General features: G+C 40.4%; 1 protein-coding gene across 4 annotated transcripts; it reads right to left on the reverse strand.

The window, feature by feature from the left end:
* On the reverse strand, positions 1-27,502 carry MCOLN3 (mucolipin TRP cation channel 3). Of its 4 annotated transcripts, none has more exons than XM_081145156.1 (13): positions 27,303-27,502; positions 24,092-24,321; positions 20,440-20,607; positions 15,649-15,802; positions 14,408-14,492; positions 14,232-14,328; positions 10,036-10,135; positions 6,926-7,038; positions 6,693-6,842; positions 4,498-4,599; positions 4,266-4,388; positions 3,247-3,453; positions 1-1,415 (listed from the first exon to the last, which is right to left on the reverse strand). In XM_081145156.1, the coding sequence occupies exons 2-13, from the start codon at positions 24,317-24,319 to the stop codon at positions 1,281-1,283; spliced, it is 1,662 nt and encodes a 553-aa protein (XP_081001282.1). In that variant the 5' UTR covers positions 24,320-24,321; positions 27,303-27,502; the 3' UTR covers positions 1-1,280. The 4 variants fall into 4 exon arrangements, with proteins under 4 accessions (XP_081001282.1, XP_081001280.1, XP_081001281.1 ...); XM_081145154.1 differs by lacking the exon at positions 27,303-27,502 and adding an exon at positions 27,095-27,265; XM_081145155.1 differs by lacking the exon at positions 27,303-27,502 and adding an exon at positions 26,167-26,271.

The following is a 27,502-nucleotide window of genomic DNA, read 5'->3' on the forward strand; positions in this document are numbered from 1 at the left end:
TGCTTTGCGAAAACCTTTATTGCACATCAAGTTCATTTCTATTTGAACAAACAGTACACAAAACAAAGATTCATGTTGTGAAAATCCCTGAAACTTCTCATCAGTATTTTGCAAGGATAGAGACTTTGGTTTTGTGTCTTTTAAAGGCATACATTTCCCACTTATTTTTAAATTCTGAGGATAACTATTTTTTAAAATATTTTTAATGTGAATTATGGAACCTCTCCCCACGAAACCACAGTTCCCAACCCTAAAATGCTGCTCCTTTATAGGAGACCGAATGTGCCTACGACGAGCACACAGTACATCCCAGAGTGTTCACAAGGCCATGTACGTACTGATAAAATGATCCTCTTGGGATCAAACATGAATTGGATATGTGCTTTAATTTTCATATATGTATAAGGTACTCTTTCAACTTTTTACTTTAATACTGTAGAAGAAGAGAAAACTTATACATGAACACTAAAAGTCCTGATCCTCTCCAGAACTACAAGAAGCATAGAACAGTTGTCCTTCACAACCAAATACTGGATTGCTAGCTGGTGATGGTTGTTTCTTAGTGTGGCCTGGTCTTAAAAGGCGATGAGTACTGGATATACAGCAACCATCCCCTCCCTCTCACCAATGGACCTGAGAGCAGTCCAGTCCAGGGTTAGTGAGTTGTCTGAAGCCACTGTCAGGCCAGGCATTGTTTTCCACCAATGACACAGTAACACAGTCCGAATCTCTGTAAGCAGGAGGTCAAGAGCTGGCGTAAAGAGTGACATAGAAAACACCTTCCAAAGCAGGGATGGGGAAACTTTCTTCTGCCAAGAGCCATTTGGATATTTATAACATCATTCACAGGCCATACAAAATTATTGTTGCTATGAAAAAAGCTCCTAGATTTATTGACTTTCGAGACCCACCTGTGGTTGCCTTGGCAGGGCCAGACCAAATGATTTCGCAGGCCTTATATGGTCCATGGGTGGATGTTCCCCACCCCTGTTCTAAAGCTCTGGTAAAATAAAGAAGGAACAGGAAGCCAATAGCTTCCCTAGTCAAAGTTAGGTGGTTTTTGTTTTGTTTTGTTTTTAATAAACTCAACATAGAGCTGAAAAGACAACAATTACTGCTCTTAAAATTATAAACCTAATGAGTTCTTAATCAATTACAACTATGAATTTGCTCAAAATAATAGTCTTCAAACATACTCCAGCAGATCTTAAAATATCCATATAGTTTCCCAACTCAGCTACATGTCACATTTTCCTCTAAAGCACACATAAGCGTGACAGCTACTTTTTACAGCAACAGAATATAGAGTCTGGAGGGTCGTCGTCTAATCTGTATTTTCCAGAGTTGGGTAGATCTTTGCACTCTGCTATAAATGTACGAAGTTCAGTGTCTGGGAAGCCGTCTTGTTGGTAATGCTGTACGGAAGAATAAAAAAGTACTTCTTATTAATAAGCCCCTTGAAAACAGCTTTATTCCTCATTTAAAATAGCTCGTTTGGCAAGGAGATCTTTCCGGAGGGATAGTTTAGTCACTTCCAAGTCCTTTCAGTGAGATGTAGTCTCTAGATCATGCAGCCACTCTTGGGTTTAGCTAAAGTTAAGTGGGTCTGGGATTCGGCAGTGCCCTCCAGGCCTCTCTTTTGTGGGTTTGGTTCAACCCAAAATGAGTATGTTGAATCTAAGTCAGTCTGAGCCCTCCAGCCAGTCCTGTTCCCAGTCTGAGAACCTGTGTCACCACTTCACCCTGCAGCCCATGACTTGCAAGCCAGTGTGTGGCAGGCACCTTGGATGGAACATGGTTCAGGCCACAGGTAGCCCAGCTGATGCAGATGAACAGTGGTGGTGTTGGGGGCTGAGGGGCGGGCATACCTAGCCTTCCCCGGGAGAGCTCAGCCCAGCCCTGAATGCTTCTACACTGGTCCAGGTGTCTGGACAAAGATCTGAATGCTGTGAGAGACCTTTCCACTCTGCACACCCTTTGGCAGTCTCTCTTCTGGACAGATAGGCTTGTTTAAAGGCCTCATATTGATATCAGTTTGGGGGTCTAAGACCTCTAGAATGTGCCCTGACCAGAAAGGATTAGAAATAACTTAGCTTTCTCATTTGGAAGTGCTCTGAGCCCATGAAAAGAGGTTAACATCTAAACTGAGTCTCAGCTTTGTGTTACAGAGAGTTGTCAAGTCATGATACCCTTAGAGATAATGGATGTCACCTTTAAATAACATATAGTTCTTTGCATGCAGAGTGCAAGGTAGTAAGTGTTTAGAGCATAGAGGGATTTGGACAGGTTCTACTACAATTCTTTCCCAGTCACTTCAGGGACTCTAAGCACAAATCTGCCAAGCAATTGTTGAGGACAGTCAGTTCTCAAAAATCTTATTCAATGAGAAGGAAGTCATGGCCCTGGCTTCCTGAGCAAGATTTTCATAATCATCAACTCGTAATCCATCAACTCCCGGTGGCCTTCTCTTTGTCCCTGGACCATCAGGTTTCATTACTCCTCTCATGCCCAGAAAGAAAATTCCCCGTATGAATAGTGTCTATGCCAGTAGTATATCTAACAATACAAGGTTATTAGAAATTTAAATATATGTGGATATTTATTCTTCCTTTCCATATTTCAAAGGGCTTAAAGTGATTTTTTATTTTATTTTTTAAATTAAATTAATTGGGGTGACATTGGTTAATATGATCATATAGGTTTCAGGTGTGGATTTCTGTGTTATAAGCTCTCTATATCACACTGTGTTCCCACCACCCAAAGTCAAATCATCTTCTGTCCCCATATACCTAATATATTAAACTGATTTTTCAAATCAAGTTTCCAGCTGGAGAGGGGACCATGCAGAGCCTTGCAAAGAGTAAGGGGTTCAGTGACAGCACACACCAAATGAAGTCAATTTTCTTTATGAAAATTGGATTTTAAAAGTTCCCCACCCCAAATTTTGGCTTTTTGAAATGCTATCTGTTTTACTCACCCAATACCTACTGGTCCTTATAATTCTAATAAAAGGTTGGAAAGCTTACATGAAAAAGCACAATTACATGAGGACAAAACTCTCAACATTCTAAAAGTTCTGTTTCTCTTCTACTTGTTTCTCGGTATCTAAAATTGAAGCCCTTGTCTACCCTAAAGAAATGAACATTCCATCGATTCCCCTCCCCAATAGGTACAATAGGACAATATTTTATTGTCATTCTACAAGTGCTGGAAAATGCTGCCGCTTACGGCTGCTGATCAACCTACCTTAATTGTTTCATATGTATCAGTGATCAGTGCAATGAAAAGACTTAAAATCATATACACAAAGAGGCTGATGAACGTGTAGAGGTAAATTCTGCTAAACAGCCAGACCAAGTAACTTTTTTGGTGCATTCCTGCAAACGTGGCAAACATGTCATCTCCATTTATCAGAGAAAAAAGGCACTCAGAGACCAAGTTCAGAGAACGGAACTGAAAAAAAAAGAGAAAAGTGCACTTTATTCCACGTTCCTTCCCATGAGAGACGTCATCCATTCCATCGTATTAAAAATAATGGGACCAGACACCCCAAGTTACCCTTTACCAATAACCTGAGGTAACTGCACACATTTGCTCGGGTGATACACACAACAGATACAGGCCTACTATTTTTTCTGGGACAAGCAGCTACTTCGTGATGCTCCTGTTCACAGGAGCAGGCTGAACTGAAGGTAGAAGAGGCTTGGCCTATGCCCTCAGGGCTTTTGTGAGTCAAGCCTTATCCGCCCTCTTTACCTTCATGGAAAGAGATCCTTGAAATGCTTCTTCAGAGAAACCCAGGTCCCAACCATGCAGGATCATACTTCGTGTTTTAAAGTTCATGCCACTTAAGATAACAGCATTATAGTTAAGACTATAGCTCCGGTAACAAATATTCAAATGTTCTACAAGGTTCTCCATGTACTACTTTTTAAATAAAATCACATTTCAAGGCACCTTACCCAAACAGCCTACTCTAATATATAATGATGAATCGAACTGAACAAACTTTACTTCACTGGTGGTAAAAAGGACTCAAGTATTTGGCAAATTCCACCAAAGAAATTGAGGAAGTTGCGTGGATTGATCACTCTCTCAAGTTGGTCACACACAACCGGTGTATCAACGTGGCAATAGACATGCCACCTTCAACATATTAAAGCTGAGTCGCAAAAGAAAAGGCGTTCGTTTGAAAGGAGAAAACAAGCCACCGGCACCATTCTAAGAGCTTAACGGCACCGAGAAAAGAAACTGAAGATCAGTACCTTTTCATGGTAAGGACCCAGCACAATCCATCCGCAGAAGCAATAGCCGAAGTAAATCACAGCGGCGCAGCAGCAGAACCGCATGACATTGGGCAGCGCTGCCTGCAGGGTCAGGATAAGGAGCTGGGGAAGCAAGAGAGGGCATTAGATCCCTTCGCCCTTCAGCCGCAGCGGTGCGTTAACTATGTAGGGGAGAAAGGCCAACAGCACAGAGAGCCCCGAAATGTCTTACGTTGTACTTCTGAAAGAAACTGAGGTATCTGATGACGCCAAGCCACACAAGCAAGGTGGAGGTCCCAAGAAGGATGCTGCAGATGTCATAACTGGCTAGGCTCTAAAACAGAGTGGGAAAAAGTAATCAGAAATTCATACGAGCAAAGGCTATTTATTGGGTAGCTATGAGTTGGGCACTGTTCCAGGTGCTACGGACAGAGCAGTGAACACGCAAAATTTCCTACTCTCATCAAGCTTACATTCTAGTGAGGGGAGAGAGATGGCAGCAATAAATTAATGAGCACCTGCCACATGGGCTGATGGTAAGTGTGGAGGGGAAAATTCAGGAAAGGGGGTAAGGAATGCATAGGGGCTTGCATTTTAAGTAGGGTGATCAGGCAAGGTCTTGCTGAAAAGGTGGCACCTGAGTGAAGACCTGAAGGGAGTGTGGAGCAAACCAAGCAAAATCTGAGGGGAAAAGCTCTTTCGGCATAGGAACCAGCAAGTGCAAAGGCCCCGAGGCGGGAGGGCATCTGGCAAGATAGTGAGTCTGGCTGGTGTGAGCGATGGGGATAGCATGAAGTCACAGGGGGCAGGGATTAAGGGCCTTGTGGGTAATTTAACACCTTTATTTTTACTCTGAACAGGGTAGAGAGATCTGAGAGCTCTGAACAGGAGTGATGTGATCAAATATTAGCTGCTGTGGCTGAGCAAAGACTGTTAGAGGAGTGAGGAGGCCACTGCAATAATGTGAGAGCCGATGGCGACTTGGTGGTGGAGACGATGAGGTGGGTTTTGAAAGCAGATCTATAGGATTTCCTTTTGGGTTAGGTGTGGAGGAGAGGGGATCAATGAGAGAGGAGTCAAGGATGAATCTATGACGTTTGTCTTGAGCAACTGAAAAGAGTTGGTATTAACTAAAGTTAGAAAGGAGAAGCAGGTTTGGACTGTGGAGGAGGGGACCTTAGGAATTCTGTTTTAGGTATGTTAAATTTGAGGGGCCAAGTAGACACCCAGGTGAAGGTGTGGAATAGACAGTTGGATATTTGAGACAAGTTGAAGGAAGAATTCCAAGCTGGAGACACAAATGTGGAAATCATTGGCAAATAGATGATGTTTAAAAACATAGAACGGAATGAGATCATCGAGATGGCGGCAGAAAATAAAAGATGTCCAAGCACTATGCCTTGGAGCACTGTCACTTTAATCGGTTGGAGAGATGAGAGGAAACTGGCAAAGGAAAGTCAGACCAGCCCGTGACGTAGGAAGAAAGCCAGGAAAGTGATGGCCCAGCAAAGAAAGTGTATCAACAAGGAGGGAGTGTTGACAATGTCAAAAGCTGCTAATAGGTCAAAATGAGGGTAAATAATTGAAATAATTGATTATTGGACTTAGCAACATGGGAGGTCCTTGGCAAGAACACTTTCTGTGGAGTGGCAGGGCAGCCCGATTGGAAACAGGTGTAAGTGAGAGTAGGAGGAGCTCCTATCTCTTCTGAGCCATTGCATTTGGGGGTCTCTGCCCAGGAATCTAAATCATAACAGGCTTAGACTCATTTTTAGTTGCAGCCAAGGCTAGAAAAATTTGAGCAAGATTAGTTTGCACAATATTAGTTTTTTTAATTTGATCTTTGCTTTGGAAGAGAAGGCTGATTTGTAGTCTGAGTTAGACCTAACTCAAAATGGAAAACCTTGCAGCCCATCAATGGGAAAAATAAAAATATGGATGGACAAAGGAAACAACTACAGCACTCACATAATCATAGTTTGGCCTCACCCTGCACCTGCCACTCCTACTCTTTTTTTGTTGAAAATTCTGGCATTTCTTGTAAGATCAACAAAAGAAATCTTGTTGTAAGAACAAGAACTTCTTGTAAGAACAACTCTTACCTTGGTTATCTTGGTGTGTTTATGAATTTGGGTGTGAGTAAGAATTCACAGGCCCCATCCCAGAGTTCAGATTCAGTAGGTCTAACTGGGGCATATTTACCAGGTATCCAGATGATTCTAAGGCAGACATCTGTGGCTCACATTTTTTAAAAACTCTGCCTAAAAGATTTCCTGACTAGATTTAAGAAAACTGTTGCTGTCAATTCCAACTTTACTCAATATAATGTTTGAAAGAGTCATTTACAAATTCTCACATTCTGGAAAAATAAATTACTATTAATGCAAATCTGATAGTAACAATGGCATAAGTAGGAAAAAAATTTACCTTGGCTTGGATTTCCATTTTCAGAATCGATCCAATGATTGTCAGTAAGTCACTAATAATAATCATAATGTACCATCCACTGACAAATTCCATTTGATCAGAAACAGGAACCTCCTTCTTATAATGGAATAGGAAAAATCTGACAAATTCCTTTAGGGAGAAGAGGGGAGGCACAGTGAGTTTCTCAGTCAGTCATAAAGGCTGTCACATGCCTAGAAAGCCACAAGCCCTACCTGTTGAAGCTGAATTCCTTTGATCACAGATCGAAAGCACAGGATTAATGAAGCCAAGCACATCAGGATAACAAAGCCATCAAATATCATCATATAATGAGTGTTCCTCTGAACTGGAAAGAAAAGGATTACCTGTTTATGAAATGGGACATAAATTTGATGACAGCTACTTTTTTTTCTTTTCGTTTTTAATCTCATTTCTTTTCAGCGCTGTGATGCGTACCACAGTATAGATGTACAATACGTTACAATACACTCAGATTGTTACTGTTTTACAATCTGTGATTGTATATCTATAAACTTAGAAACAATTCTCCAAGTCCTCTCTGTGCACAGGTGCAAGGTTCTTTAGGTGAATGAGTATCTAAAGGCGGAATTGTTGGGTTAAGACATATGCATGTATCTAAAAAGAGATCCTAAAAAATTGTTCTCCAAAAAGATCATGCGAACAGATATCTCCACATCTCTTCCACTACTGGATATTAGTAATCTTTAATTTTTGCCAATCAAAAGAGGAAATCTATTAGTCCCAATGGTTTGAAATGCCATCTTTATCATGTACCAAAATACTGTATATATACCTTACCCTTTTGATGTTTTTGAGTATTTTAATGCCTGAGACAAATACCACTCATTACCTTTCCTGGAATTTTTGCTGGCTTTTCTTCCTTGTTTATTTTTTCATATATTCTTTAGGATGAAATTGTCAAATTCTAATAAAAACCTTACTGGAAATTTCTGGGAGGGGATCATGTCAAATTTATAGATTACTTTAGGGAGAATTGACATACTCATGATGTTGAATCTCTTGGCCAAACACATGGTGTGCCTTCCCATTGATTCAAGTCTTTTGGCATCCTTCTGAAGAATTTTCAAATTTTATATGGATCCTTCACACTCCTTTTTAGAGTAATTTAAATAATTCAAGCATTCTTTACACAAAGACAGCAAAGAGGAAAAAACCCTGATAAATGTTCTTCCTATTAGTATTTAGAAGGTTCAAAGTCCTTCTTTTAAAAATCACCACAACCATCAATCAAATATCTTTAATTAACAGCTTGTGGTCTCTTGTCCTTAACACAGCTAGCCTCCCTGCATATCCTATTAAAATCTAGGTATAAAATATTTATTAAAAACCCACTACATGCCAGGTGTTTATCTAGATGCTAAAGATACAATGATCAACGAGATAGACAGCATTCCTATTTTTATAGGTGAAGAAACTAAGGCTCAGAAGAGAATCTTGGTGTCTTGGTCATACAGCCAGGGAGAAGGCAAGTAGGATTTGACCCTGAAGCATCTCACACATTATAGTTGTCTTTATCCAGGTCAAAGGTAGACTAAATGAGGAAAGGGTCCATCCTTAGACTGAATGCCATCGAGAATGTTGGAGCTGAACTGGAGAAAATTGACTGGAAAGAATTAATCTTGTTCTCTAGTACCATGTAAGTAACGTAAGGGTACATTGTGCTAGACTTAATGAGTAAGTCAGGGACTCTTGCATTCTTGTGAGCAGAAGAATCGTCCCAGATACCTCAGATGCAGGTTTCCCAGCTCCATGGAAGACAGCCAGTGTGTCTGTGGTGGGGCCTAGGAATATGCAGGCAGTCCTTACTCATACCATACTTGGATAATAGTTGCTTTAAGGTTTCTTATGGATTGATGAACAAAGTTCAGAAGTAGTATAAAGAGATAGAAAAGGTAAGTAAAATGAAATTTATTCATTCTAGTATTCTTTTCACTAATAGGTAACTGCAAATATATGAGGCTCTTGAATCACAAATTTTATTTCAATCACAAATTGTTTATTTGAAACTGAGAGCATATGAAAGTGCCTGACACATAGGCTTTCTCACAAATGTTTGTTTCTTGGTTCTTAAGTTTTTCTAAAGTAGATTTAGGCATTTGTATAACAACTAGATGCCCCTTGGCCACTGTAATGGGATGCTTCATTACAGAACTAGTCTACAGGCTTTATCAGTAAAGAGCAGTCTAACTCGTTAAATAAAGGCAAGCTCTGTAGCAGAGCACGTGATGGCTGAGGCCTCTGCCCACCTCCTCACGGGGCTCCACTCATGCTGGCCAGGACTTTGCACTTGTGAGTCTCCAGAATCTCTGCATGGGTGGCTCTGTCTCATCACTCAGGTCTCAGCTAAAACCTTCTGCCCCCTTGGTGAGGCTTTCCTTTACTACACAATATAAATGCCCTCTCTCTCCCCACACCATTCTCATGCATATTGAGCCATGGTTCTCAAACCTTGGTGTCACCTGGAGAGCTCATGAAAATGGTTTCCGATTCACTGGGTAGGGCTGGAGAATGTGCATTTCTGACAAGTTGCCAAGGGACTCCAAGAACCACTAATATAGAGTGACAGACACTGGGGACGGACTGCAAAGGTTTGAACCTAACTCTGCCACTTACTGCCTGTGTAACCTTGGACAAGTCTGTAACCTCTCCGTGCTCCAGTTTAATCACCTGAGAAGCGGGGATAATCACGCCTGTCTCGCTGGGGCTGCTGTGAGGATACAATGGGGTAGCTCATGTGGGGTGCTCAGAGCTCTGTGTAGCGTGTCAATACATGCTAGCTATGATGCTTTACTTTCTTCATATTCTTTTATCCGAAAGTATTTTGTTCATTTACTTGTTCCTTCCTTGCTTGTCTCACTGAAGTAGAATAGAGTTACACAAGGTCAGGGGCCTCGTCTATCTATAAAAATAGGGATGCTGTATATCTCAAGGATATTTCAAAATATTAAAATGAGGAAAATACCAGTGGAAGAACGTATGCAGTAAACATTCAAAAATATTAGTTTCAGTGTATGTGATTTTTTTTTTTTTGCCGGGGGTGTTGTAAGAATTTAGTAGTAGTAGTAGCAGTAGTAGTAGTAGTAATATTTTAGTAAGGAGTGAACCAATGAAGGCACATGGAGAAGGCAGGAAAAGTCATTTCAATTATTAATAATTTATGTATTGCTTGGAACATCCGATAACTACAGTGAATTGATCTATATGCAGAGAATTGGGGACTTGGAAATAGTATAATTCTTTCATTTGGTGCCCCACAATCCATTTAATAACCATTTTTGAAAACTAGTAAAATGTATGTTACCTGATCCAGATACATGCCAGTCTTTACATTCTCTGATGGAAATGTCATTATCTAAACTTATCTTAATTCTTCCACTATGGGCTTTGTTGTCAAATGTTATCTGCAAAGAAAAGAAAAAGAGTCAAAAACACACCTTTAGTTTTTGAAGCCAAGATACCTCCATGCGTTAATTAGGAGATAATTCTTTTAATGCGAGAGGAGACCCAGAGTCTCATCCCTGCTGTATTGGTAACGCTGTTTAATCTTAGTAAGTTCACTTTATTTCTCTGTGAAATAAAAAGTTTGAACTACATCTTCTACAGAGAACTTTTGGTATCTAAAATCCTGTGTTTCTAGGACAGTATTCCAGCTTTGGACAACTTCTAAAACAAAAAACCTTCCCCTCCTTCCATTCTAAGTACCTCTAAATGCCCTCTCGAAATGAGTAAGAGCTGGTACGAAGCTTCCAGTTATAAAATAAATAAGCCACAGAGATGCAGTGTACAGCACAAGGAATACAGTTCATAATATTGTCATAACACTGCATGGTGACAGATGGTTACTAGACTTGGTGTGGTGATCATATCATAGGGTATATAAATGTAGAGTCACTATGTTGTATACCTGAAACTAATATACTATTGTGTGCCAACTACACTTTAATAATTTTTTTAAAATGCTCATAAAATTGTGCTTTCCCCCACCTTCCAGCTGTTCCTCAGCTAGGGATAGATTTTTAGGACTGTTGCAATTCTTACTAACACAAGAGGTTCATTTTTTCAAGAGGAAACATTTTAGGTGAAACTTTTTTGATTTTCCTTCTGGACCTAGATTTCTTAGTCATTCTAGAACCATATTTACTACCAAGGAGGTGGCCCCAGGGGATCCAGTGAATACATAAATAAGTGGAACAACAAATCAGTGTTTCCCTCTCTCTCTCTGAAGATCAATCAGTCAATCAACCAATCAGTCAATAAAAGACATTTAAAAGCACCCAGAGGAGGGAAATACATCCCATACAGAAGAACAAAAATGAAGATGACAGCAGATTTCTCATTAGAAACAATGCCAGCTGGAAGAGCAGCATCTTTAAAGTACAGAGGGGAAAAAACAACCTAGAATTCTATACACACTAAAACTACCTTTAAAAATGAAGGTGAAATAACATTTTCAGACATACAAAAGCTGAGAGAATTCATCTCCGGAAGGCCTGCACTATAAGAAATGTTAAAGGAGGCCCTTTGAGCAGAAGGAAAACGATGCCAAATGGAAATCTGGAGCTCCACAAAGAAATGAAGCACACGAGAAATGGTAACTACGTGGGCAAATATAAATACTTTTTTCTTATTATTTAAATGGCTATAAAAGATAATTGACTGCTTAAAGCAAAAATAATAACAATGCACCATGTATTTTGAAACACACCCGGAAAGTAAACTGTAACGATAACATAAAGGCCAAGATTAGAGAAATGGAAATACAGGGGTAGGCAAAAGTAGATTTATAGTTGTGAGTACACAAAACACAGAGTTTATCCTTGTATTATTATTTATTTATTAATTATAATATTATTTATTATTATTATAACCTACTTTTGCCCACCCCAGTATATTGATGTTAGGTTCTTATACTATTCATGTAGTGGTATATCATCTGACTGTAGAGTGTAATAAGCTAAATATGTGCACTATATGCCCTAAAATAATACAACAGTTATAGCTTATAAGCTAACAAATGAGATAAAATGGAATCATAAAAATACTCAATCCAAAAGGAGGCAGAGAAAGAGAGAAACCATATTAATAATCACATGCAATTTAAATGGTCTAAGCACTCTAATGAAAAGAGATTGCAAGTTTGCATAAAACCAAGACTCAACTATATGTTGACTAATAAGAAATTCACTTTAAATATAAGCCACAAAAAGGTCCAAAAGGATTAAAGAAGATATACCATGCTAACGCTAATCAAAAGAAAGCCGAAGTGGCTATATTAACATCAGACAAAGTAAATTTTAGAGCAAAGACTATGACCAGGGTTAAAGAGTGCTATTTTATAATGATAAAAGAATCAGTTCAAGTGAACACAAGAATCCTACATGTTTATACACCTAATAAAGAGCTTCAAAATACATAATGCAAGAATTTATGAATGAATGCTAATGTACTACTTCTACATTATAAATCCAACTAGCACACACAGAAAAGATTTAATAAGTAGCTGTTGAATGATTTGAATATGTACTATATACCAGACACTTCGGTAGATCCTTTATATAAGTTATCTTCTATCTTGACAACAACTTTGTCCAGTAGGCAGGCATTAATTTTGTTTAACAAATGAGAAAACAAAAGCTCAAGCCAATTAAGTAATTTCCCTAAAGTTACATAGCTACCAACTGGTGAGCTGGAATTAAAATCTAGGCTCGTTTGACTGCAAAATACCTGCATTTTACATCAGGTGCATGCTGCCCCAGTTCATGTTTTCCTATGATAATGAAATTGCCCTAATGGCTTTTATTATTAAACTACCATATAGGATGTAAGTTCTACCACAGTCCTGTGAGATGCACTGTTAAATCCACAATGCACAGGCATAGCTTGGGATGATTCTACAGTAATGGTGAAAATATGATGTCTGCTTGTGGCTAACAGGTCAGGTTGTTTTTACCACTATATCAAGTCATTTTAAAAATTTTCCATTTCACAAGTGTTTCATTTATTCATTCAACAAATATTTGAGACACCTACTATGTCCTTTGAAGGATGAAAAGATTAATAAAATGGTTCCTGCCTTCAAGGAGCTTTCAATCTAGTAGAGTTGGTGACAGACAACCTAGAAAACCCTAAAACAAAGGAGAAGGTGGTAAGACCATAGAAAATACAAAAACAAAATCAAAATCTGGGAGTTCAAAGCACAGAATGAATTTCTAACTGAAGAATCACAAAAGGCTCTATGAAGGAGGTGTCAGTTGAGCTAAGCCTTGAAGACTTATAAAAATTCTGAAAAGTTCCAATTCAAGGGAGAGAGAGAGAGAGAGAGAGAAAGGGGTGGGGAGAGAAGACAAGACAGTGAATAACTTGATTTTTAAAACATTAAGTAATATTGAAAATTCGTAACGTGGTTAATATTAGGATCAAACCTTGTGGCTTAATTCAAAATAGTCTTACAGCCTGGCCAGGCGTGGCTCAGCGGTTGAGCATCGACCTAGGATCCAGGCGATCAGGGTTCGATTCCCGGTCAGGGCACATGCCCGGGTTGCGGGCTCGATCAGTGACTCTCATCATTGATGTTTCTCTCTCTCTCCCTCTCCTTTCCTCTCTCTGAAATCAATAAAGATATATTTTAAAAAAAACAAAAACAAAATAGTCGTACAGTATTAGTGCTTTTCTTATCAAGTATTATGAATAATTACTATATTATACTATATTCTGAATGTTTTTTAACCTCAGTCTCTGAAAACTTGATTTCTTACAGCCAATTAGTTGAGTACTGTGGACACAGCTTTTGATACAAACTACTGCTGAAGTAATAGAAATCTGTATCATATGAAAGCAAGTTGTAGAAAATGCTTTCTTGCATATGACCACACAGCATTGGGGGGGTTACTGACTCTGATCCTCGTGAGATGATAGACTCACATGAGAGGCATCTTGTGCTCTCTAGAGAGCATTAATAGCTCCATTTAGAACTGAATGTGGAGAACGTACAAGTGATTGGATGGGCTGAAGGGGGAGAAACTCACCAGAGCATTCAGAGGCGGCACAAGGAAGGCACTGTGAGCAATAACCCAAAGGTTACAAGCATTCATTCATGGTGAGAAAAGTCAGTTAGCAGGAACCCTTGACAATGACTGTAAGCACACAGCCACAGACTGCTAAATGCTAACGGTACAGAACAGACAAAACTCTTCTTCTTTTGTATTTGAACACCGATCCTGTGCCAGACACTTGTCTTTCTACTGAAGACACAGCAATGAACAAGGCAAATTCCCTGTCCTCACAGAACTTAGGTTGAGGTGCAGAAGACAGATAATTAACAAGCAGGTAAATTATTAAAACAAAACAGAGCCAGCTATACCAATGCATCCCTTACGCACATTCAAGAGGAAACATCCTACATATCTGATCATGCTTTAATACAAGCAGATGAAACATATAACTAGATAAAACGTTTTTCTCCAGACTGGAACCAAATTCAGCCCAGCCCATACTTACAGTCAGAGTGAAGTCGTAACAGTCAGGGAGCTCGTGATGACGAATAGTCTGCAGATTAATGGCCTTCAGTTTAAACTTTAGCTCCACCGTTAGGAGTCTAGAAAACAGAGGAGACTTCAGTGCAGCAAAAATATGCAGAGACAAGCATAAGCCACACTCCTGTCTGCGTCCCTCACCTGTGAAAGTCCAGTGTTAAGTTGAGCTTATTTTCTTCCGGCGTTCCAATGTAAAAAGATTCATCTGGCTCCACAGAGAAACATTCTGCCATAGAAAGGCACAAAACATAATATAGCAGCCAAAATAAATAAAACTGCATCTTGAAAAGATAATGTATATTCAAAACTAGGTATTCAGACTCTAGTATTTTTCTGAATTAAGATTTTAAAATCTAGGCATCTACACCACTTGGTTACAATGACGCCTTTGTTTTTAAGACGTAAGTGGCTACAGTTCTGCAGTGGATAAGATGTGAACTGTCTCAGTCTCCTATAGGATGCTATCTTCCTTCCTGTCCCTTAAGCCTAAATGTTCAGTCCTTCCTCCTTTTTTGTATCCTAAACATAAGTTTGAAGCATTTGCAGAGTTGAAGACAAAATTTTCTAAGTATAAAGGATCTACTTTTTAAATATTATGTGTTGACTATTTTTCCTCAATAAGCACTTAAAAAAAAAAAGGTATCTTAGAAGGTTTTCACTAATCAGTACTATAATCCTTTACTACCCCTCTCAAAAAAAATTCCCAGTGGCTATTGATGAAAGCATTCAAATACTTTATTTTCTTTTTATTAAATTTATTGGGGTGACATTGGTTAATAAGATTAACCAATGTTAATCTTACTTTTTTTTTTTTAAACTGAATGAGCTGAGCTAATGTTTCAGGTACAAATTACAAGTAACACTTTGCTAATAAGAATAAACTGTGCTCTTCTAAGTTCTGGTTCTCATTCCTACCCCAACCCACCCACGTAGATACTGAATAGTGAAGGGAGGTAGTTTTATATAAATCAAGAATTTGCAAGCATACTTTTTTATAAGGATAATATCTGCCTAGTTTATCCAGAATGAGAGGCAGTGGAATATAGTGGTTAAGAGCCCAGACCGCCTGGGTCAGATGTCAGCTCTGCCTCTTACCATCTCCATCTTGAGCAGATCATTTAACTCTCTGAGCCATACTTTAGTCTTCTATAATATGGGGGTAATAATAAACCTTACTTTGTTGGAGCTTTTTTTTTTTTAAGAATCATAAGTTACGATAAAAACTTAGAACAGTACCTGGCTGACACACAATAACTTCTATATGGTGTTTCTGATGACCTCTTAGCACAGACCAAATCAACGTTTTCAGAGATGAAATTACTGATTTTAAACATAAATCAAGGACTTAAAAATGGAAGTTCTAGCTTACAGAAGAACATTACCAGTTTCAATTTTTGGATCAATGTCAAAGGTATCATTGCCAGGACAGATGTTTCCTTGCTTGTAGAAGTACTGACAGATCGCCATACCAGACTGTTCCGCGCCCTTATTCTCATAAGCATGATTCCCAATTGAGATGTTGCGTAGCTGCAAGTACTTCAACCAAAAAGAGAAACAGAAAGTGGGAATGCCAGCCAGGGCAGAAGTGAAGCCATGATTCCCCTCCCTCCCTGCCTTTGAAACTGGCAGGTTCCCACTTCCACTCTGAGTGGAGACCTTCCCACTAACATGAGAGTTAAGTGACATGTGACTGTGCCCCAAGACAACAGAGGGGCTTAGAGCGCCTGAGAACTTCAGAGTTCTGAGTTCAAGTGTCAATTCTGTGACCTTAGGCAAATCACAAACTATCTGCAAAATAAAAGTTTTAAACCACATAATCTTCTTCCCTCCTTTAAAAATCTATGATCAGGAACTGGTTTTTACATTCAGTGTGAATACAAATCTTATTTATCTTTGACTTACTTCCCATATGGTCAGAGTTTTGTTTTACTACTGTAAGAATACAGTTTAGTCACTTCCATAACAATATCCCTCTGTCCTAGTGAATCCTCTAACTAAAACAGAATGTTACTACTGCAAATGAGAATCTTCTAGTATCTTGGAATAATTGTCCATTTAAACCTCTTAATGTACTTCTGTAGCTGAAAAACACAAAACTAAGTATTTCAGAGCTTATTTTGAACAATACCGTTTGGCACAATTAGTAATACAAAGATAAGCATATGGTATCTGTCTCTTGGAGTTAAAAATTTAGTGGGGTAGACACATAGATAAATAATTCTACTAAAAGATACATGTGAAACATGTATCCCCATCAGGGCACATGCCAGGTTGCGGGCTTGATCCCCAGTGGGGGGAGTGCAGGAAGCAGCCCATCAATGTTTTTCTAACTCATAGATGTTTCTCTCTCCCTCTCCCTCTCTCTCTCTAAATCAATAAAAACTTGATTTAAAAAAATTATTATAATGCCACAGTGGCTCTTCATTTACTAGAGCTAATCTATGCACAGGAAACTGCTAGGATAATTTGTGTGATTATGGCACCGAGCTTTCTGCCAGCATTGGGACTGGGAAAATGAGCCAGAAATCTATGGGAATAGAAGTAAGTGGCATAAACTGTTAAATAACATTTTGCCCTACATGTAGGGGGAACTAGTATAATGCTGGGGATATTCCATTTTGAGATTTTTGTTTTCTATTCAAGGAAATAGTATATTAAGTCTTTCTAAAGGCACTCTGAGTCAAATTAGTAGTTTTATAAGGGGGGAGGAGGCAGAGGTAAAAAGTGCTGTAAATGAAAAAGAAAGTAAAGGACACTGAGTGTGGTAATCCACTTCAGGCACATCATAAGAAGGCAGGGTTCTTTGGAAAAGACAATAATGCTGGGAAAATAGAGGGCAGCAGGAAAGAGGAAGACCAAATATGAGATGGACTGACTCCATAAAAGAGTCATAGGCAGGAGTCTACAAGAGCTGAGCAGGGCTGTTGAGGACAGGACACTGTGGACACCACTCACACATAGAGTCTCCGGGAGCTGGAGCTGACTCAACAGCATGTAACACACCAAGGAACCAAGTAGACGGTGTGTTCAGAATGTGGGGTGTGTAATGGAGGTAAAGCTGGAAAGGCAAGCAGGGGTCTTGAAGTAGAGTCATACCCAAGTGGAGTCCTTTAGTGCCCCTGAGTGCCCTCTACCTGTGAGGCAATCCTTACAGGAATTACCTAAAGATCTGAAACTCCTCACCACAGAAACTGTATCTTAAAGCTTATAAGGTCTTAAAACACAGAAGATCTGAGGCACATGGCTGCAGGTATCTGTAACTTTATAAGCTATGCTACAGGCAGACTTCCTTGCTGTGCTGATATGACTCTTGCAAGAGCTGGATGGTCAGGGGTAAAAGGCAGGGCTGTGTCTCTAGAGCCCAAGTCAGAGGACTCTAGGACAAGAACGTGGTGTGGAACTATGGCTGGGAGGCAGAGACCTGTGGGACTGACCGATGGGGCTTCTAAGCGGCTGTGGCTTCTGTGGGGGTTAATTCAGGTTGGGCACCTTGCCTCACTTGTCTTTGCAGCTCTGCTTTGAGAGGAATTTTTCAGGTAGATTCATGGGTCCCAAGTCATCCTTTGGGAGACAGTATAAAAATACATACAAGATTCTTATCTGAGCGATGTGGCATCCAAAGTAAAGTTCGTTAAAACCATTACTTTTCTGTGGTCCTGTGATCACTTGATCTTAACACATGTAATGAGCCTTTGAGTTCATTTGTTCATTTACAAAAATCTGAGTGCCTGTCATTTACCTCTGCCTTCAAAGAATAAGTACATTAAATGCCCTGGCACTGAACACTGTTCTATGTATAATAAATGAGGAGTATTGTACAGTTAAATCTGTGACTTTACGTGAATCCTTTAGAAAACAGCAAAGAAGTGGTAGGGCAGTGGGTAGGCAAGAAAGGAAGCCAGTCAGCAGTAGGGACGTATAGACTATGCTTAAGCTGCACGAGTAAATGATTCAAAGACCCCGAGGCCTGTACATCTAAGCGACTGGCCAGAAAGAGAAACAGGGGAGCAGGTGGTTCTCAAGGGCCTGTGAGCTGCTGGGCATGTAGCAGTGTGAGGGACTGCTGAGGGGTCACCTCATCTTGGTGATGGCTGTAGAGTGGGGGAGATTTTGAAGGAAAAGGACACCTCTGAGGATTGCCCAAACTTAAGGGGCAGATGAAAGAAAGGAACCCGGTAAAGATGACCCACAAATTGTTGAGAAAAGCCAAGATATAATTTAAAACAAAATAGTGTTTTGACATTCAAATCGACAAGCTTATATAAGAAACAAAGAGTAATGTTATTATCAGCATTGGATCAGAATAAGCCCTAGAGATGGTCTACTTAGAGGACATCTAGGGGCTAAACCCTCCGGGATAACTAATTAGTCATGGAAATACCTCTAAGAGCTGAGAAGCCACTGTCCCATCTGTTAGCTCCCCTCAGGGACTATCACCTCAACTATCAGGATATCTCCTTACAGCAAACAAAGATCCCTCTTTAACATCAGTCCATATTGTCCCGTTTGGGTTCTCTGAAATCATGTAGAGTGACTGACCTCATTAACCACAAAATCTCGTTATTCATGAAAATTGTGATCAAAGATATTTTTACCATCAGCTAAAAATGCTTGACAGTTGCTTAAAAGATGCTATGCAATGATCTGTCCAAGGTAAACCATCCCAATTAATATTATCTACTTATATACTAGAGAGTAAGGAATCTACATGCATTTCTATAAAGAATATGGAAGTCTGACCAACAGAATGGCCTGAATGCCAAATAGTACTCTATTTTTATTTTATTTTATTTATTTATTTTTTAAAAATAATCTTTATTGATTACAGAGAGAGCAAGGGAGAGTGAGAGATAGAAACATCAATGATAAGGGACAGTCATTGATCGGCTGCCTCCTGCACAACCCCTGCTGGGGGAAGGAGCCCGAAACCTGGGCATGTGCCCTGACCGGGAATCAAATTGCGATCTCCTGGATCAATGCTCAACCACTGAGCCATGCTGGCTGGGCAGTACTGTATTTTTAAAACTAATTTTAAGTCTACTAATAAAGCTAAAAATGTTTTAGGATGAATTTAATGAACTGTTTACTCCTTGCCTGTATGCCCCCCCAAAAAACTACCAATTTGGTTCAGAGTAGTTTTAGAGAAACTTAATAAGCTTAAAACAAAATCTCAAAACTGAATATCTCCAGCCTTATACTATTTTTTTCCCTTACAAATTGTAGGACATAATTCTATTTAACAACTTACGCAGCTTACTTCTATTACTGTAGATTTTGGGCCAATTCTTGCAATCAGAATGCTAACAGAAAGCCTTGGTGCCATAATTACATATCCCATCTTAGCAATTTACCATCTCACTGTGCACAGATTGTCTCTAGATAATGAAGAGCCATGATTGCATTATAACAATTGTTTGAAGACGGGTTGTAATAATTTTGAAATGTGATCTGCAAACTAACCCAGGTTGGAAGTAGTGATTTCAAGAACACTTTTAATGATACCTACAAAATTAGAGATTTAGGATCTTGAGAAAGTACTGTTTATAGCAAAAACAAATCAATTAGAAACCCAGAGTAGGAATTTGACTCATCTGTATGAAAAACAAGCTTACTTTTTTGACAGTTAATGTCACAATAAGATCATTGTCATGGATGATACAAAGGCCTTACTTATTTTTAAATGAACTTTCAGGTCTTGGTTGCTACATACACTCTGCAAAGTGAATATTCTCATTAAGTGTTAAAGGCCTCTGAAACTATGAACTCTGAGAACTTAATGACCAGTTACAGCCAGGGTCATGGTTAATAATTCTAAATCTTTGAGGCTTTCATAGCAAGCTCTAGTTCTGATTCTTTTAATTAATTCTTTAAAGGTTCTGTCTCTGTGTTACTAACCAAAAACTCTTCTCAGTTTTCAGTTTTGTAAAAGTTTGTTGGCAATATTTAAAAAAAAATTTTTTTTTAATGATTTTATACATGTCATTTATACATGTCATTACAGAAATGTTCACCCTTCTCCATTTGAATGTCAGTTTCTGTTCTGTACATTGCTAACTATTTTCCAGTTTATTCTTTCTCCAAAGTAAGGAGTGTACATGCACCCCGAGAGGGGGAACTCAAGTAAATTCCATTAAAGCATCTCTGCGTTTTGGTGGGGGGAATGCTTGATTTACCTGGTTTACTGAGAAGATGATTTGACTGTATACATCACTCTGTGTGTACACTGCATACGTGTCATCCGCTTGGTCCACATATTCTTTTAGGAAGAGGTGTTTGAATGCTATAGTGTTATCTTCCTTGAAAGCCACCACCATCTGGTTACTTAGTCCAAAAAAGACCAGCTTAAGAGAAAAAGTAAGACAGTGAGAAGGCAAGAAAATAAAGGTCTCCGTATAATAGTCAATTTATCTACTCAAGATCCAGTGTCTAATTAATCCTGAGTATGTTCAATAGAAATTAATCTTTGGTAGCTGTGAATGAATTTGTCCTTAAAGTTCAGGCAGGCTTCTAGTTCTAAAGTAAAAGGAAGTGGCTTTGCATCTCCCCAACATTTATTTTCATGTCTGATCTCACTTACGGCATTGCCCACCATCAAAGTTTCGGGAGCTCGGAGGAGTCCTTCCAGAGCTCCTCAGGTGTTCAGATGAACAAGGTCACGTTGGCTACAGACATAGGAAGGTGAACTTAAAGAAAGAACGACAGAAACCCTGCAGTAGGCGCAGAACTTGGGCAGAGGACATTTGAGGAGCTAAGAAGGTAGACGGGACTTAGCACTGTTAGAGGGCACAATTCAACTGGAAGAGCACTGAGGGGAAAATATTAGCAAAAGAAGTGGAGACGGGGGGGGGGGGGGGGGGGGCAGGGCCCTGAACAGCAGTTAGAAGAGTTTGAAACTGAGCTCTGTAGGATGTCAGAAGGTATATAATATAATGTAAGATGAAGAAGGTATATAATATAATGTAAGAAATATCTTAACTAAATCTAAATTCTACAATCAAACTATATTCCTAGGTCTAATGACCAAAACTGTGACAATAAGACCCAAAATAAAAATATCCTTTCCACTAATCTCTAAAAGTATACTGATATGGCATATCCTTAATATTTATGCAACATTGACCGTAGACTTTCACATGAAACCAGTTGTTCACACCCAGAAAGGTTATTTAACTGCACTGCTATCATGGTAACATAAACTCTGTCAGTCATATCCAAAACCTTACTTTACTGCAAGTCTCTCTTTCACCTTCTCTTCCCTCTGAAACTACCTCAATCGATTTCTATTTCATACACCACACACACACACACACACACACACACACACACACGCAGGGATGTGCCCGTAGTTTAGAACATACACTCTGACTTCGATCCCAGAGTGAGGCAGGGTGTATTTTATATGGAAAAGAGGAAGGACACTGAGCCCCTATGTGCCATACTCTAGTCCAGCAACTGTCCTCACTCTAACCCCACCATATAGCTCCTAATGGACCGATTTTACAAGATCAGTACAAAAAGGCTTAAATAATTTTTCCAAGTCACATTACCAAAAAGTGTATAGTTAAAATTGGAACCCATCTAACGGACTAAATTCAAGCTCCACAAAGGAATCCAGGGTCTGATCAGGAAAAATATAGAGTAGATACACCTTTCCCCTTCCTTACCCCCTTGTAAATGCACGCCCTGGACCCTGTACGTGTCATCTCTCTCCACCTAACTCAACTCCCATCACTGAACAGCCTCTCTCAGCTAAAAGTCCTTTTTAAATCCCAATAAGATGACACTTTGATATTCCAAGGATTTCATATCTATTGATGTTGATGACCAAAAAGCCTCCAGAGAATTCACAAACATCCTTGCCAATTCACTCAAATCCCGGAGGACGTCCCAGACGCCAGGCCTGAGTTAGGCACTGAGCATACAATGAGAAGGTAACAGCCCCTGCCCTTTCGGCCTAGAGGCAGACAGGAGGACCAGTGGCTGAGACAGAACTGCTGTAATTCAGACTGAGCCAGGAAGTGAGGAGAATAAAACTTTTAGGTGGTATCTATCGTTGTACACATTTTTCTTTTGCTACCGAGACACAAAGTCTCCAACTTAAGAGAAAGACCATCTTCTTTTCCCTGAAAAGAGGGACTCTGTCACCAAGTCACCCCTTATTTGATCAATTACAAAGTTGTCTTTATGTAATATTTGCTTGATTGCTCAGATATAAATTAAGAAACCATCTCAATTGAGAAACTCTCAGTTCCTTTCAAAAACGTTAACCTAAACACCTTCCACATGTTTATTACCAACAGGCTTAACATTTAAACCATTGGCCAATTTTTCTCTTGACCACTCTAGGAAACACAGGAAGGTTAGATGAGCTCCCTAAAAGAGTTAGGAGCAATTAAGATCATCATAATTCTTAGAGGGAATAAATCTGAGTTTGAATTTCAGGTCTGCTGTTCTAGTTTCCTGACTATGACAGACTATTTTACCTCGCTAAGCGTCAGTGTTCTAATCTGTGAAATGGGAATACCACTCTCTCCAATTTGTTTTAAGAACTGAACATGATAATGACCTGTACAATGTTTAGCCCAAAACACAGCACTCATTCTAAGCAGAAAATACTCATGTTCTACCATTTGCTTTTAAGAAAGATAATTACTCTTACCAACAGAAAAACACGTCTGCCCAAGAGCAGATCCCAACCAGTATAAAGAATCACAAAATACAGGCTTTTCCAACTTGACAAATATTATTCTGAGCATTAATCCTCCATTTTTATGGTGATATATTAGAGACAGCGCCCCTGTCTCTAAAGTCTTGATTCAGCCACTGACTAGGCATGTTGCTTTTTAAAATTCTATTAACATCAGTTTCTTTCTCTGTAAAATACAGGATGCTAGTATTTACCTAACAGGAATGTTGCTAGAATTAAATGAAATAATGTCCTGGAACAGAGTAGTCACTCAAATGCCCATTTTCCTTGAAAAACAGCTAGCATCATCAGAAACTTATGCAGGAATCCTACCAACTTTATATGATTGTGGAAATCAGTGTAGCTCCTAACAGTCTTAAGCATTTGTCCTCAATAACAAGTTTTAAAATTTTTTTATCCTTGAATACTACTTATTTATTTACTTACGTGGTTTTTCACCAAGAAGAGAAAATGCTAATAAAAATAAACCTATCGCATCTATTTCTCTGAGTTAAACCTGCTTTTATTTTTGCCTATTTGCTTTTAATGAGAGATAATTGCTCTCACCGACAGAAAAATATATCTGCATGAGAGTGAATCACAACCAATATAAAATGTTAAGAGAGACCAAGGAAATGAGATTCGAAATCTCCTAAAATGAAGCCTCATATTTCATTCCCTACCTATGCCACTCCTTTTCAGTTAACTCCACAGTCTTCTACTGCAGGACTCCCAAGGTCACAGGGCTGTGAAATCCAAGTACAGAAACCCTCAAAGTTTCTCAAGAGCTTTCCCAGGAAGCCAACGAGGAAGGAAAAGTCTCTTCTGACTGGACAGCAGCTCATTTCCATGGCGGATTCAGAAACCCTCAGCTAACCCTCTCGGTTGGAAGCCAAATATTAAAACTTTCTTTTCCCGAAAACGAATTAGATTACATGACTGAAATGATAACTTAAGGAAAGATGAGAAGTAAAAAAGTAAGAAAAAAACAACCCAAAGTCGTCTTTCACAAACACTGGAGAGAGAAGGGTTTAAGATTTCAAGTTTCCTTATTTCTTGTTTTCCACTTTGCATACAGGCCCCAGGCCTCTTTGTTATTAAAAGAGGCCTTCGCCAGACTCCTGACCTGAGATGCTCACCTGGATAGTCACCATTGCAAGTTTTATAATTTGTATGACAAGTTTCCATGGTTTCCTGCCTCGAGCCCAGAATTTCTCACAGGGATTCATGAAAAAAAACTTTAGCTTTCGCCTCATCTGGTCTTCTAGCAGAAGCTCCTCAGAGGGAGATGTGTTCTGGTTAAACGTGGAGCCATTTCCCTCCTGCTGAAAGCTGCAGCTATTTATAGCCACCTCGGGATTTGTCATCTCTGGAGGGAAAGAAAAAACAAAACTGTTTCCATTCTGTAAGTAAAGACACAAGTTTGTATTCTTTGCCATTGCAGGATAGTTGAAGGAGTGTCAACAGAAGATCTGGTTTCAAATAAGCACCATTGTTCTAAACTGCACGTTAGTTGTTTACGGGCCCAATTACAATGTTACGTGTCACTTTTCTTTTTGTTTCAGGTATTAAATGAGTTTCTACTCTGTTAAAATTTACCAAATTCAAGGGCTGCTTCTATTTGAAAAAGGTTATATGTACTTATACATATAGGGTATGTATAGGCTTTGTGTCTCATTCTGTAACATATAATTAGAGCATGAGTTGTGACCTGAAAGCCCACGTCAGAGTTTCAGAGGGTCCTTGAAATTACATGCAAAATTTTTTGTATATATGGATATGGCCATTTTTCTTCGGGAGAGACTTCTATCAGCTTATCAAAATAGTTTTAAACCACTGAGTTCTGTCTGACTTTTAATCCTGATTCTACAACTTGATACTTTTGTGACATGAGGCAAGTCACTCAGCCTCTCTGAGCCTGTTTTCTCTTCTGCAAAATGAGAATAACAGTAGCTGCCCTCATGTGATTGTATTGAGTGTTAAATAAAAATGCAAATAAAGCCCTTGCATAGGGTCTAACACTAAGCAAGCAGCCTCACTTTCTCTACAGCCCCAGCAGTTTCCTAAATGGCAAACAAGGTTCTTAAGTGGACATGTGAGCCTCAGGGGACTTTATTGTTCTCCAAAGGAGAACACAGAGGCTCAATTTAAGTCCAAAGCTCAATCAGCCATATCATTTGTATTTGCTTTTTGTTGGAGACTTTCTATTTCTGTAGCACATTTTACTTTTCAGAGTACTTCATACCTATTATTTCCTTTTTCCCTTTTAAAAGAATAGGACCAGTTTTATTGTCTTTAAAGTCAGCTTTTCCAACGTGACAAAGAATTCACTCTCAAGCTGGGACCTATCTTGGAATTTTCCTCAGACTAATATTGGTATTATGGAAACCTGTTCAAAATAAAATACTCCAAACCACCAGGGAGAGTAGAGTCCTTCCATATAAAAAGCTAGCTCTGATTGATCTTTTCCCAGTAAGGGAAATTCAAACTATATTAATATGCTATCTGACAAGTCACTGCTGAGGCACCACAGTTTTTCAAGTCTAGAATCCCACTTTCGGTTCTGATTCAAACATTGTTAGCAAACACAACATCTCAAACAATAGATATTGGCTATAAAAACTAGGCATGGAAAAAGTCTTTAAACTCTTGATTTTAAAAAATGAATAATAAGGACATTGCTGAGTCAATGCATAAAACATTTACAGTAGCATATGAACACCTTCAAAATGAAATAATTATGATAGAACTCAGTCAAGTGTGGCTTGTGTGTATGTTAAAATGCCTTTCAACATAGGAGTACAGTAACTCTTAGGTAAGGACATAAAAGAGAGAAAAAGTTTATCAATACCATAAGATTTTCACTCAAGTACATGTTATTTCCTTCTTCAGAAAGGTATGATATTTTAAATCGGCATTTAAAAAGACTTAATATGGGACTTGAACGTGGTTTTATATTGCTCAAAACTCACATATGAACACCAACATAATAAAGCTCTTAATAATAAAGCATGTTGGTGAATTACAGATTTGAAGTCACTTTAAGCCCTTTTTATTGTGATACAGGGAAAATTAAACTTTAAACAAACTAGCCACAAGCCATGTAACAGTAACCCACAGGAACAAGAGAAAAGGAGCCAACCCCGATTAATTTATGCAGCACATCGCACTTAGTTGTCCCAGAAACCAGGCATTCCATTATACAAGGACTGACCTCTAAACTTGCTGCAAACGTTAGCTGTCCCGAAAGCATCACAGATGCCCCTCGGAGCGGGGCGCACTGTGGAAACCGCGACCTGCCCAGGACCCTGGCGGCTGAAGCGGGGCGGCCACACCCCCGCACACGCCCCTTCCCTCCCCGGAGCGCGGGGCGCAGGGCCGCGGGGCGGGGCTGCGGCTCCGAGCGCAGTTGCGGAGGGGTTAGGCCTGCTCTGGGAATCAATAAACTAACACACACAGACGACTATGGGGGGGGTGAGGGGCTTAATTGGATTGAGCTGCAGAAAATAGAGAACACCAGGGAGTGTGTGCAAATAGCAAAAGCCTCACAGTGGGTGACCAAGTAACGCAACCCCATTTCTTCTAAAGCGCGTTCTCGCTTCATCAGACATAAGACTTCGGTCTCTTTCCCGTTCTTTCTTTCTTCCTTCATCGTTTTTTCTTTTTTCTTTCTTCAACGAGCGCTCAGGCTAACTTTACCAGGCCGGCCCTTCGCCGGAGAGCGCGAAAGCCACCGCGATCCTGCCAGAGCTCGGCCAGACCTCCTCCCGGGCCACTGCGCCCGAGCCCCTTCGACTGCCCGAGCTCTCGTCCGGCGCAGGGACCCCGGCTTCACCCCCCCGTTTCCATCTGCCCCCATTCCTCTAATAACGCGACATCCGGGTGAAAAGACGCTGGCTGTGCAACCTCCAGGCCATCCCTGCGCCGGGCGCACGCAGACCGCCGCCCCTCCCAGCCCATCTGGGGCGAGCCGACCTCACGGTCTGGGGAAGTCGCCCTCGGGCTTCTCGATGGGCGGGGGCCCGGCCGGGCGCAGATCCTCCCAGCCACCGCAGCTTGCGTCCGGGGTACCCCAGGCTGGGGGACGCGCCGACCCGCAGGGGCCCCCGCCCGACCCTGGGCCCGTGCGCGCCCCCACTGACCTCGGCGGGGCGGCCAAGTGGGCGCTGTGCCCAACACCTGCAGCTGGTACCCCGCTGCCCCGCGTGTCTCTTCCATAGAGCGGACGTCCGGGGTCCCGACCCTCCCTCCTGGTGTCACCAATGGCTCGCGACATCTCGGTTCCTCCAGGCCCCGCGGGCGCCGTTCCCACGACACGTGATGCCTCTGGGCGGCGCGGGCTGGACTCACCTGCCGCAGCCCGCGCGGAGGGGGCGGAGGGGGCGCCGGGCGGGGGGGGCGCGGTCGGCGGGCGGGCGGGGAGGGCTCAGGTCTTCCCAGCGGCCGGGGCGCGCGGTTGGTCGGGGCGCCGCCCTGCAGACCTCAGAGGCTCGGCCCGGCCGGGAGGAGCTGCCAGAGCCGCTGCCCGCGGCATCTTCCCTCCTCCCCCC

This window comes from Miniopterus schreibersii (genome assembly GCF_964146895.1).
Source record: "Miniopterus schreibersii genome assembly, chromosome: 8".
In the NCBI taxonomy this organism is placed as follows: Eukaryota; Metazoa; Chordata; class Mammalia; order Chiroptera; family Miniopteridae; genus Miniopterus; species Miniopterus schreibersii.